This window comes from Radiomyces spectabilis, assembly GCF_025331425.1.
Source record: "Radiomyces spectabilis strain NRRL 2753 chromosome Unknown BYT42scaffold_7, whole genome shotgun sequence".
Taxonomy (NCBI): Eukaryota; Fungi; Mucoromycota; class Mucoromycetes; order Mucorales; family Radiomycetaceae; genus Radiomyces; species Radiomyces spectabilis.
Window position 1 is genome coordinate 504,256 of NW_026251932.1, and position 13,146 is coordinate 517,401.

At 44.8% G+C, this 13,146-nt stretch overlaps 3 protein-coding genes across 3 annotated transcripts; 2 read left to right on the forward strand and 1 right to left on the reverse strand.

The window, feature by feature from the left end:
* The first annotated feature begins 14 nt into the window (after positions 1-14).
* On the forward strand, positions 15-3,211 carry BYT42DRAFT_570748 (Alpha/Beta hydrolase protein). The gene is made up of 8 exons (XM_051568430.1): positions 15-572; positions 643-713; positions 773-859; positions 958-980; positions 1,052-1,686; positions 1,784-2,345; positions 2,462-2,480; positions 2,559-3,211. Exons 1-8 carry the CDS (start codon positions 499-501, stop codon positions 3,053-3,055), a joined length of 1,968 nt encoding a protein of 655 aa, XP_051422889.1. The 5' UTR covers positions 15-498; the 3' UTR covers positions 3,056-3,211.
* A 117-nt stretch (positions 3,212-3,328) lies between these two features.
* Positions 3,329-5,639, forward strand: BYT42DRAFT_614241 (exocyst complex component Sec6-domain-containing protein; the record flags this gene model as incomplete). The annotated part of the gene is made up of 2 exons (XM_051571830.1): positions 3,329-3,622; positions 3,696-5,639. The coding sequence occupies 2 exons, from the start codon at positions 3,329-3,331 to the stop codon at positions 5,637-5,639; spliced, it is 2,238 nt and encodes a 745-aa protein (XP_051422890.1).
* Positions 5,640-6,687: 1,048 nt separating this feature from the next.
* BYT42DRAFT_496940 (patched family-domain-containing protein) lies at positions 6,688-10,246 on the reverse strand (the record flags this gene model as incomplete). Its single annotated transcript, XM_051564466.1, has 2 exons — positions 6,688-8,532; positions 8,609-10,246. The coding sequence occupies 2 exons, from the start codon at positions 10,244-10,246 to the stop codon at positions 6,688-6,690; spliced, it is 3,483 nt and encodes a 1,160-aa protein (XP_051422891.1).
* Between the last annotated feature and the right edge of the window lie 2,900 nt (positions 10,247-13,146).

Here is a 13,146-nt window from a genome sequence, read left to right on the forward strand (position 1 = left end):
CAACCGCAACCAATCTTTACGGCTGCTTTGTTCTCATACACATTAAAAAAAAAAAGGTCTAAAAGAAAAAGTCTTATCAACTGATACATGTGCCTGATAATACTGTAATGCATTCATGTGATCAGCATACGTCTCAGACGGACACTAGAAGACACAAGCCATCGATGAGATCATTAAGCGACACATGACAGGACGACCACTGACAAACCAATCCATTGAGATCATCGGTTTGTAGAAAGCAGTAGATGCTATGGCGTTTCTGCGGAGGAATTATCTTTGGCTGCTCAGATCTGTGTGACCCAAGCTTCTGACTTATGATATTTCATTTGTCATCGGTCCAAGTTTCACACATGAAAAAAGCTATGCAAGTTCGGGTTCTCATTGGTGTAATGAAATGTAAGTTTTCCAAGCAGAATACAGGCACCCTTTTTTTTTTGCCCTTTTGGTCTAGTCTTTTTTCTTTTTCATCCGTGATATTCGTCTTCACCGCTCATTCTCATGCTTGATCATCTCGTTGGAAGACCATCGGCTAATTGGAAGCGGATCCAAATCATCCTCACACTGATAACTGGGTAACTTGGAAACAACACGGCAACAAAATAACCATTATACGACTTGCTTATAGTGATATGTTATCCATAGCTGTTGGATCCTCGCCAAAGGGAAAACGAACCGATTACCTCAAATTTTCCAAACTTGGAATCGATCCACAGGTAGTACGAACCAATGCTGCACCGACCATACAACGTCAAAATTAATACCTCGTTGGCAGCACGGCATGCACCTTGGAAGATCGCTTTAGCTTCTTGGATGTTTTATTACTTGTTGCGTAACTTATTCCATCTTGTTGGTCTTAATGGTATGTGTAACCGCCTTCAACTTTTTTTTTTCACGTGAAAAAAATCACACACTTGGGTAAAAATCTGAGACACTGTATTCCTGTTTTTTCATTGGCAGCCCCTGAACCTCTGGCGAGATTGGTACGTTGATCCATCCACTCAATCTCACGCCTATGGCTGATCAAAAACTCTGTGCTACGTTCGACAACTAGTATAAGCGCAGTTTCTACCGTGCTACGTGGATTTTGACAGCATTGGATGCCGGTTTCTTTACGGCAATGCCTTTGAAGCCAATGTGGTTACGGCACATTACCTCGCTTCTCTTTTCAAGCTATTATCTTGTTTTTGCAGATGCTGCGGAAGAAAAAGTACGACGCGTTCGTGCCACCATGTCTGTGGATCAAATGCGGGTTTCCTGGGAGAAGGGGGCCACCAATCCTATCCTTTTTTTCGCAGCCGGATTGCTACGGCCGAAATTATCGATGCGCAGAATCATGCTCATTGATCGTCCGTCATATAACGAGCACCTTCCTCCCGTAGAAATATACCTGTTTTATGCGGGTGATTGCGCCACCTTTGTGGATAACGACACGCTTCTTCTACAGTTTCCGGGTGGCGGCTTCGTTTCCATGCCACCTCCGTGTCATGAAGATGCCATCGCTGCCTGGGCGAAGCAAACCGGTCTTCCCATATGCAGTGTCAATTATAAAAAGGCCCCTGAATATCCATACCCATGGCAAATCAATGAATGTTTTGATCTGTACCTGAAACTCATTGAAACGCAAGGAAAAATTCTCGGCTTGTCCGGTGAAAAACCACTCAAAGTAATCATCCTCGGTGACTCTGCGTAAGTACCACAGTCGGTTCTACAGCAAATAATTAGCACGGGTGCAACTGCTGTGTGTATGTAATATTGACCATGACTCTGTTATTTTGTATAAAAGCGGCGGCAACTTGACAGCAGCAGTGATTTTGAAGATAATTGAACATAACAAGAAACTTGAAATGACGTTCATGCCCAACTTGCAAGACTCTTTACTAACTACTTCCTACGTTATGGCGGACACGGAACAAGCATCATCAAAGACAATAGGCTCTATACTCGATAAACCTATTCCCATGCCTGTTGGTCTGATCCTTATCTATCCTGCGTTGGATTTTGAAATGTCCTGTTGGATGGCGCCTTCCCAGTTGTCTCTTATACGCGCCGAATCCAAGAGCCAACTCTTCCGCACGGAATCGTTGGAATCGCTTTGGCAATCCAAAGACCATCTGAGTCACGCCAGTCCGCTGAGTGTCGTTCCTGATATAGATGATCAAAACAGCTTATGGCGTCGAGTGACAAACAAGCTGTATTCACGCAAAACGAGCGCCACGCGTCACTCCCAAACTATTCGCGAACGTGTGCATTCGAAACCACCTGCAGCCGTTGCTTGGGAATCCTCACGACTCGCCTTGACGAGTCGTATGAGCTACTTTAACGATCGAATCATTACTCCTGATCTGGTAAGTTTTTTTTTTTTTTTTTTTTTTTTTTTTTGTATTTTGTCTTCCAACGACAGTCCTTGTCGAATAAAGTACTCACTGTTTGTGTTTTCCACATGGATCGTTGTCGATTGCAGATGCGTGCTATGGCGATTTGTAAGTAGTACACTTTATTTAACCAGCTCATTGCAGCAAAAATCCTAACAATGAGTTTCCATGCTCGGCATGATACAGTATATTTGGGCCCTCACGCGTGTCCTGAATTTGAGTCGGATTACCTCTTATCGCCCACGGTGGCTCCACTGGATTTGTTGGCTCGATTCCCGAAAACCTACATGATGTGTGGCGAAAAAGATCCATTGGTGGACGATACCGTTATTTTTGCTGGACGTTTGCGACAAGCCAAAAGTCAGAATCATCAGGATGGCCAATTTGATGGCATTCGAGTGAAATTTCTTCAAGGTATGAGCCATGCTTTCCTTCAAATGATGGCCTTTTTACCGGAAGCACAGCAAGCGACGCGAGCGATTGGCGATTGGATCTTGGAACTGCGAAACGACGCATCGCATGATCCCTCTAGCAACCCCACAAAAACAATACACTCATCCGTAGACATTATCCAAGTAACGACTGACACCGGCGGTCACCATGTTGCAGAAATTGTGACGACAGAGAAAGATATGATCCATCGAAGAAAACAGCAGGTCGTCAAGAGTCTTTATGCTGAATAACACTTGTAGTACTGTAGATCAATACATATAATGCGAGTCATGATCATTGTATAATATAGTATTACTCTTCCTTCGTTAGTTAAAACTGCAAAAATAATGACTCTCTACGACCTCTTTCTTTTTTTTTGCGCATTCATAATGGTTCTTTGGCATGGCCTTTTTGGAAGGAGGAATTAGCGATTTCAAACTCCCTCCGAAATGAATTTTGCTGCTTTTGCTGGTGCAGTGGTGGATTTTCCTTGATTTGACTTGTTTCCTGGAACTCGTACACGAATGGATGATGCACGAGAAGTAGCCATTGCCAAAATATCGGATCTTTTGAAACATCCTGATGACCTTAGTACCAAAGTCGGACTGTTGGCGAAACGCTTAGCCAAAGAAAAAGCATCTATCGATGCGCAGTTGAACACGGGCGTGCAGACCCAGCTAGACAATGTGCAGGAAGGTTTAGACATTCTCAAGCTGTCATCACAGAATACTGAGAAATTCAGAGAAAGCATGCGAAATATTGACAAACTGTGTCGAGACGCGCAATCAATGATTGGCGATTTTCCTCGCATCAACAAGGTAACTTGAGAAAAAAGTGATGGCAGGCTTTTCGCGGTCTCTCTGTCTTTGTCTGATACCAACGTCATCGTAGATTTCTCAAGTCCATCAAAACTTTGTAGCGACCCAAGAAAAGATTACGGCTTTCCAGGAATTGTCGCAACGGTTAAAGGATATCGACGAGATGTTTCGACCAATGCAACGCGATATTTTCGATCCTCACGAAGAGTTATTACACGTTCATTATCATCTGTTCAAGCTGGAAGAGTTCCGTGACCGTACGATGCACCAAGCACGCGATTCACCTCACGATGTCATTATTACCCTCAAGACGTATTTCCGTCGTGTGGATGTCCTGTCCGACGATTTTACTCAGCATCTGTGGCAACTGGCCCGCAATTTGCTGCCATTGGCGGAGAATGGGTGTGGATCGACCATTGTCAAGCTGGCCAAGATTATCGAATGCGAAGAACGAGCCGATGAAAAAGCCCTGGCCGCAAAACAAGCGCAAACCAATCATCAAGATATTCAGGGACACAAGAAGTGGCGATTAGCTGGCGGCAATCCACGTACCATTAAATCGTACCGAGTCGAGTTTTTTGAACAGTTGCATCAGTCGCTGTTGGAGCACTTTGACCAGGAATTTGCGCCGTACAAGGAAGCCGAGGATTGGGTGGGCGCACTGGATGCCACCGATTTCATATTCAACGATCTGGAACTTGTCTTTGATCAGATCGTGCCCCGCATCCCGAAAAAGTATAAAGTCTTTCCTTACTTTGTCCTCGAATATCACCGGCATACCTATGATTTGTTGAATCAGATGGTCAAGCAAGACTTGGATGCAGGCACCATCCTACGCTTACTACGTTTTGTCCGTGATTATTACACCACCATGAGCACCCGGCTGGGCGTCACGGAAGAATTGCTCGAACCGCAACTGCTGGACGGTCAGGAACAGACCTTGGTTGATGAATACTTGAAACTGGTGCGCACCAAGCTGGCCGAATGGACGTCGAATCTGATGCTAACGGAATCGCGCGACTTTGTCAACCGCAAAACACCGCCCGAAATGAATATGGATAATCAGTACGGTATGGCCGGCTCCGTCGACATGTTCCAGATCATCAACCAGCAAATCGACGTTGCTGCCGATGCCAACCAAGGCAAACTTTTATACCTTGTGGTGAATGAATGTCAAAAGGTGATGAAGGATTCCCAAAGCTTTTGGAAGCGACTACTATCTTCGGAAATGCGCAAACAGTTGGAAACGCCGGATGAAGTGCCGGGAGATTTTGTAGAATATGTGATGGCGTTGGCCAATGATCAAATCAAGTGTTCCGACTTTGCCGAAGGTATCCTCAAACGAACCATGTCCCTTGTCGAAGCCAAATACAAGGCTCAGGTGGAAGAGAAATTGTCCAAAGCGTTGGACGGCTACATTCAAATCGCTGCCAGTGCTCGTGAAGCACTTTTAGAAGTCACCTTCAACGATATCAAGCCTGTGTTTGACGAACTCTTCACTCCCACATGGTACGAACAACCACTGATTCCTTCCGTCATCGAGACCTTGAAAGATTATTGCCAAGATTTCGCTCACTTGAACGACTTTTTGTTTGACAAACTGGTCAACGACATGCTGGATCGATTCCTGATGCTGTACCTGGAGGCGATGACCCACCGAAATGCTCGATTCCATATGGAGACGTGTTTATCAAAGATTCAAAACGATGTGCGCATTTCCTTCAATTTCTTTGCGAGATATAAATCCGTCGAAGAACTGGAAGAACGGTTCGATGTGATTGAAAAAGTGCACACACTCCTTGAAAGCAACCGTCGTATGATTTTCGTTGATTACTACACTTTACGCCAGGCGTATCCGGACGTACCGCTCGCCTTTGTGGAAGACATCCTTAGCAAACGCGACGACCTTGATAAAGCCGCCCTCAAGGATATCATGAAAGGCATCAAGGCCAAAGCAAGAGAATATGAACCTAGCAGTAACACGGCTCCCACCATCTTCAGTCGCATCAAATGGTAGTAAGCCAAGTTGCCTTGTCCTTTTTTCTTTTATAAATATAATCACGATACCCTCCAATAATCAGAGGCAGCTAACCCACCCCATAACACTGTTTCACCCATTGGTGTACCTATTCATTAACCCACGACATATTTGATCAATAAATTTACCATAACAGCTAACTACAGCAACAAAAGATCTTCCTGTAACCAAGCATAATTATTCAAAACTTGAGCCGCGATATGTTGCAAAGAAGGTTATTGTGGTGGGCAGGGATAGAAAAGAAATTTTCTTTGCTCTTCATTCATTTTTGTGAACCGTCAACGTAGTACGGAAGAAGGTTGGACAAAGGTGAACATCACCATTTTCCGTTCATTTAAATAGTTTCATTCAAAGGAAAAAGGAGGGAGGGAGAAGACTGTAGAGCGTTGAAAATGTACACTATTTGGAAATAAGGAATAAAAGTATCCAAGCAGCTGGATTGTATAATAACAAGGATAGGGGGAAAAAATTAACGATATACAAACATGGTGGAATGCAAGCCATCCAAAAGTTGCTAAGAGTCCGCTGTCATACGACGTGCAGGTCGATCCCGAACATCTTCCTCTTCGGGTATATCGGTGATAAGGACCTGATCGTAACTATCCTGGTCATCGATCAATAATCCTCGCCCCGTGTGGCGTCGCCAACCGTGACCGGCTAACCAAGGGAACCCATCTTCATCAAAATCGCCCATCAACGACATGCCTTCGCCGCCAAATAAGCTCAACAAGACCGGAAGTAGCATTAGGCCATGCAAAGCACCCAAAACCACAATGGCAAGATCTATCGATGGAGAGGTTTTAGTATAAAAATCATGTTCGCCGCTGCAAATCACAAAAAATAAAAATAATCAAACTTACACATGCGGAAGTAATAAATTTCAAAAATCTTGGATCGAGTAAAGGCGAGAACGACAATACCGGCAAACTTGGTAAGTGTGATACCGCAGAACACCTGAACAGACAAGTAAAAAATAAGTAAAAAGGCGCCCTATTTTTGGTGGATCCACTTTTCCGTTGTTCTTTTTCTAGTAACTTACCGAGCTGCCAACATCCACAAGGGCACTGGTGGCTCTCTCATAAAGAGTACCACTAGCGACAACAAAGGCGCGAACAATATGGCAGCAGAATTCCACGCTGATACCAACACAGATAACCAGATTGACCAAACTGACGGCATTCAAACTGACGCCCCACAAGGTCATGACCCCCATCACATCGATCAGGATCATCACAACAACGCCCATGACAATGAGTCCCGATCGCAAGCTACCAAGAAGCGAACTGCTGATGATAAAAATCGACAGGATAGCCAAACCCAGAAGTTCGATGGCCATCGTGATAATGTATGTATATTGCTCAAAGAATACGTAAAACACCGAATACGGATAGACCGGCACTTCCAAATCGGTACTGAGATCATCGGCGATGCGGCGGGCGGATTCATAGGCGGCGATAAAGTCGCGTTGGCTTCGAAGTGGGGTATGGAAAGTTCGGAAATGCGACGCTTCCACTGTCACTTTATCGTGGTCGACAACCACCGCATCAGTGTAAGCGGCTTTACCGCCCAGCGGACAATCTTCATCGGGCGGCATATCAATCCACAAATCGAAAAAGTCCAGGAACGTCTGTCCTTCGGGGAAATTATTCATAGAGGTGTCCCACGAAGGTATGCAGTCCGAACAATCTTCGTCATCATCCCACGAGTCACATAATTCCCACTTTTTCATAAAGTACGGTCTTTCCAGATCACTCAAAGGACGCATGGACATGGATCGGGGCTTGTTGAATTGCAACAGCGACTTCTTCTTCAGGCGACAGCAGCCAATGGTAGGATTGCTCCATTGGAAGAAATCATCCAGCCAGACACTCGTGGGTTCACCGATATAGGATACATTGGGTCGTTTGCGCTCCTGCTCCAACACATTGGCCAAGGATCCCTCGTAACATCCAGCAAATCGTCCACATATCTTTTTTTGTACGCTTCGATCCGTCAAGTTCACATCGTGAGCGACAAAATAAACAGGTGGTCCAATGTTGAAATACTGATCAAGATCGTTAAAGTAATCGACCAAGTACGAATCCGAAGGAAGGGCAATGCGTTGATCCAAGCCCAAAGGTAACATTGGCACCAGAGCGAGGGCCAGCATAAAGAGACCGAGGAAGGCGAGGCAGATGACGTAGCGGATCTTTCGATGAAGGATGACGGGCGCATAGTACACCTTGAAAACGGTCTGAAGCCAACCCTCTTTTTCAATGGCTTCGGGAGCGCGGATACGAATACAGGGGATGCAATCGATACGATTACTTTGCGTTCGTCGGGCATCCAATGCCATGCATGACACAAAGCAGGTCACTTGAAGGAGGAAATCCACAAAAATAGCAATGGCTGCAACAATGGCAAAACTGCTTACAGCAGGCATCGTCACGAGCGTTCCCAAACCAAAGGCGATCGTTTCACTAAGCGAGCTAAGGAGAATACTAGGCCCCATTCTGCCGAGTGTTTTGGCCACTCGTTCTTCGACGGTTTCCGCTTCGTCCAGTTCTTCCCGTCGTGCGTATTCATGACACAGAATGAAGATATTATCAACGCCAACGGCCAAGACCAAAAACGGAATCACCTCGGCAATGATCAGGGTGATCTTTTTTCCCGTCAAGGAAAACAGACCCACGGCGGTGGACACCGAAAAGATGACGATTAGAATACCGCAGGTGGCGAGCGTGAATTTTGAATCGACCAAAAGACGGCGTGGTTGGAAGGAAGTAAAACGGCCCAAGGCCAACGATGCATAAAGGAACATGACAACATAACTGATCACGACCGTCAGCGCATCGGTGTTACTGGATTTGTTTAATTCCACTTCCAGGGAACTCTATTAAAACAGCACGGTGAGTGATTTCGTCCCATTGCGCAGAAGAAGAAGAAAAGAAAAAAGAACCAGCCATTACCTCGGTTGAATAACTGATGCGTACGCCTTCCCATTCCGGACGATTTTCGAGATTGGACAGTACACGCTTCAACAAGGTTTTTTCCCATTCTTCGGCTTTCTCTGCCTCGGAAGCGTCCAGTGAGTTCTTGAGCACATACGTCACGATCATGGTTTGCGCATCCAGATACTGATGATCACTGTATCCACCTAGGAGCATTTCGGGCTTGAGGGGTTGCTGAAATTCAGGAAGACACAGGGACGGCTGGTGAGCACACTGATCCAATTCCTCGTCCCATGTTGCAGGATCGAAATTATTGATATCGCTTTGCCAGTATCCTGTCACTGATTGTACAATGCACAGATCTCCATTGGGATGGAAACAAACGTCCTGCAAGGTGTAATTGTTGGTTGCTGATTTCATGTGTTTGATTTCTGTTTCCAAATTGAACAAATGTTCCAATCGTTCGCCAGTCATAATGGGAGCGGAATCCTTGTTCACGAAAAAAATTTGGGTTGTGCGATAAAATGGCGAAAAATGACTGTCGAAATGCTGTTTTTGTGCGAGCGCTGTGGAAGAAGACGCCACCCACAAGTTGATAGGATCACGTTCGACGGCGAACTTTGACCAGCCCAGAGAACACAACGATACCATAAGCAACCCAGCCCCAATAACGATCCAAGGATAGCGTGCACAGAGAAGACCTTGGCAATAGAACCAATTTTGGAGTTTGGAGTTGAGCCAATAACTGCGAGAGAGATGGTCAGGGTCTAACAGCGATTCGGTTTCTTCGTCGTGTTCCGCATCCAGAGCCACGCGTTCATACAATCCACGGTTCTCGGCTCGATCGGCATCGATATGAAGACACTTTTGAACCCATTGACCAATCCATTTATTTTTCGCCAACAACAGGATCATGGCGAGCAACACGATTAAGCTGTAGGTCATGAGCATGGAAAAACTCCAACAACGCATGCTGCCCACGTAGCAATCGGGCCGTTCACTGGGGGTCGGCGGTAGGATCGGGCAAGTGGCTTGACAATCGATACAAGCGCACCGGTAGGCCGGATCTGTATCATTGCACATTTTTCCATCGTCGTTGTAACGGTCAATGCCATGATGAGGGACTTGATTTAGCGCAGGAAAATCGATTTGGAAAGGGCTACCGAGGAGGGGACGTTTGGTGCCCATGTAAGAAACCATTTCATGCCAGTTTTTCGCTCCGCCACCGATGAAATCCATGGCGAAACCATTACTTGAACCGAACTTGATATCTTTGCAACTGTCATAGAACTGGGTTCCAAAATTGTCGCCGACCCAGTAATCGGTACTGGTGACCATGGGACCCGTGTCGCCTTCTTCGACCGAGGTAATGTTGACAAATGTCGACTGATTCGGCGAACATGTAAATGAGCACCAGAATTGTAGAAAATTATGCCAACAAGCGGGACACGAAGCAATGATAGGTTCGGCGCGTTTCACTTGTTCAACCAAGCTATCCAACTGACTTTTCTCACAGCAAACGGGGCCGTGGCCGTATTGGGATCCGCAAGTATCGACGAGCAGCTGACGAAAACTCGTTGACTCGGGTTCGCTGGCCTTGCCGTTGAATGCGCACGGTAATGGGACGAAAGCTTGGGAACCACATTGACCTCGCATGGCACAATAACCGGGTTCATGGGTGTTGGTGATGGGTTCGGCTAGCGTGGTGGTGCCCAACCACGCTAGCCATAAGACGGTCCACAAGGAGGCAAGACGAATTATCATCGTGCCCAGTGATTTAAGTAGTAGAGAGAGAAAAAAAAGGTTTAAGTTATGAGTGAAGTCAAAGGAAACTTCTTTTTTGGAAACTGTGTGCGAAATGAAATCATTGTGGAGATGGTCACATCACATGTTTATGCGTCGGGGAATTTGTGCGCCCTTTTTGGGTTTGCCCAGCTCAAGGGGGGCAGATTTGCCGAACAACAAGAGTAATTTCAACCCAAAACTTACTCGTCTCCTATTTTCCCTTGATCAAGGCATATCATGCCTAACAGAACGATCTTATTTGCTGCGATGTACTCGGATCGTTCTAAATGGGATGCGTGTTTTCTATGGGCGTTTTAAAGGATTTCTATATGTTTTATATGATCCAATTACCAACTCCGACAAAAGGGAGAACCAGAGCCATAACGATGGCTATCCCTCAAAGACGCGCTCTTATCGAATAACGTAACCGAAAGCCAATGAAAATCAGATCGCTCGAAAGTTAAATCTCTTATCATTCAAAAAATACCAAAAGAAAAGCTATTGATGTCATCCACCTTGACAAGCAATATCAACTGTCCTTATGCGGTGAACTCAACCGGAAAGTTGTCTTGCACCTTTCTTTTTATGGGTCATAAGTGCTTGGATAAGGATGAGTATTGACCTTGACATCTAGCATAATTTGTAATAAAAATGGGCGTTGCAGGATTGTGTATAAAGCTATTCGGCGGGTCACTTGGAATCAGGATGCTCTATTTTCGCCCAAAATTGATTGCTTCATATTTACATTTCAGTTTATCATTATACACAGATGTGGGATATATACATTTCTTATCACTTGACAACAACGAGCTCAATCCACCAATTTGGAAATTCTCTTTTGGACACGATTTGCTTCGATGCAAAGAAATATATTAGTGGGAACCGAATTGATAGACTCTAGGACGGTACCAGTCATATGCGCGATATAACATAATTCACTGTGTCTTTGGGAGATTTAAGCACAAAAATAACAAGCCATACACCCGCTGTGCAATGAATGCCGCCTGCCACTGGAGATCGCCCCCTTACATTGGGCGACTTTCGTCTGACAAAAAGCCTGACGCATACACGGCATAACCTGGGCAAGAACTCTTGACAGACTTTGGTATATTGATGACAACCTTATGGCATCCCTTACGTCGTGATTTGTTTCTAAACACGCGCAAAGCAGCACTGATTGACCCCCTCAGTTCCATCCCGCTCAGGCTATGATAGATCTAGAAAGATGTGTGGGTATGTTGGGTATTTAAAAAAAAAAATGAGTTAGTAAGCTCTTTGATTGATTCAAATTTCGTTAAGTTATTTTTACCTTTGTTATTTGAGTTTTCGATAGTCATTGATCGCTTAACATGACTTGGATTATATGACATTGAAAAACGTTGAATTAGTATAGGTTCATTACATAATAGCAAAGGAAAAGAAATTGGACTTGCCTTTGAACCAAATGGTGTACCGGAAAAAAAAGATGAACACCGACCTCTCGATCATCATAAAATGAAGAGAATGAAAGGACATATATAGTATAACTGACAAAAAAAACAACAAATTGAATGATGCTACAGAAGAACGCCAGTCGTATCATCAACCACTTTTCTTCAAAAAGAGCTCTACTCACATTTTTATTCGAAAGACGACGATACTCTGTTTAACCACAACTGGCGCAAACGGCATCTTGCTGCTAATTGTTTCGCCTATTATCGTGAAAGTGGGCAGCGAGGCATGGTTGAAAGATAAAAAAAAAAAGGTTTAACAGGTCCTGATAACTTGTGTAGATCATGTGATTCACAAATTGCGCTAATTTCCCAAAGATTATAATTGTTTAGACCAGTTGCGCGTGTGATCTTGAAGATCACAAAGTTTGGTTCTTTCGATGTGTAGTTGGGATGTTGCTGAGGAAAGCGAGACAAAACTTGATTAAAGAGAAGGTTGGATCGATTGCTCATTTATTGATAGGTTGTAGTCAAACTCCGCGCTTGAATTGGCTGACTTAATAGAGTTCAAGATTTCATTAGTGTGATCCAGTTGATTTTCCTCTGTGTCCATGCTGTCAGCACTTTTGTATTCGCAGACATCTCCAGGGAAACTGTTCAGCACCTTCTCATTGAAAAAGGCCACATTTCTGTTTTTTGGGAGCCAAGGTGGCACGGCTTATTAAGAATTCTCTCGAGGGCATTTCTGATAAAAAAACGGCCATATACTGCATATATCAGATCTTCGACATTAGAAGAAGGCACCAGCATCACTGGTAAAAGTTGTACGGTTCCCTTCCACTACCAATGCAAAAGATAAGAGGCGAATTGATCCAATATGTTAGCATCCACACCACTGCTTAAGCGAGCTTGTTCTACACGCATGTTTGTCGTTAATCGAAGAACACTTACAGATGGCCAGAAAGAAACCCTGTTTAGACATTGTTCAGCAATTTGGGGCCTGGTTGCCTTGGGGATCACTGAAGAACTTGACGGAAATCGCCGGCGAAAACAATCAATTTACCACCATAAGTCACATGCTGAAGAGCCGGATTTACCATCTTCATTACGTCTTGAGGAGTGCGACTGACAGCTTCTATAAGATGTCGGCTGACCATGGTTGCCTCATTCCATACGATTAACTTCGTCTGCTGCAATAACAGACCTGCTGGTGACTACGGCGTTATTCGACACATTGTGCGTTGATCAACTTTCAATGGAATTCCAAACCTTGAATGTGCGGTTCGGCCGCCGCGTAAGCAGCAAAGAAGCTGTTCCGCTTGACGCCACTGCTAGAGCAAC

What these genes read in the sequence shown, in the direction of transcription:
- BYT42DRAFT_570748 (XM_051568430.1), top strand. Translation starts at nt 499, where the DNA reads ATGCTTGATCATCTCGTTGGAAGACCATCGGCTAATTGGAAGCGGATC. An exon ending in CCATCTTGTTGGTCTTAATG is followed by an intron (nt 860 to 957) that starts GTATGTGTAACC and finishes TTTCATTGGCAG; the next exon opens with CCCCTGAACCTCTGGCGAGA. An exon ending in ATCATCCTCGGTGACTCTGC is followed by an intron (nt 1,687 to 1,783) that starts GTAAGTACCACA and finishes TTTGTATAAAAG; the next exon opens with CGGCGGCAACTTGACAGCAG.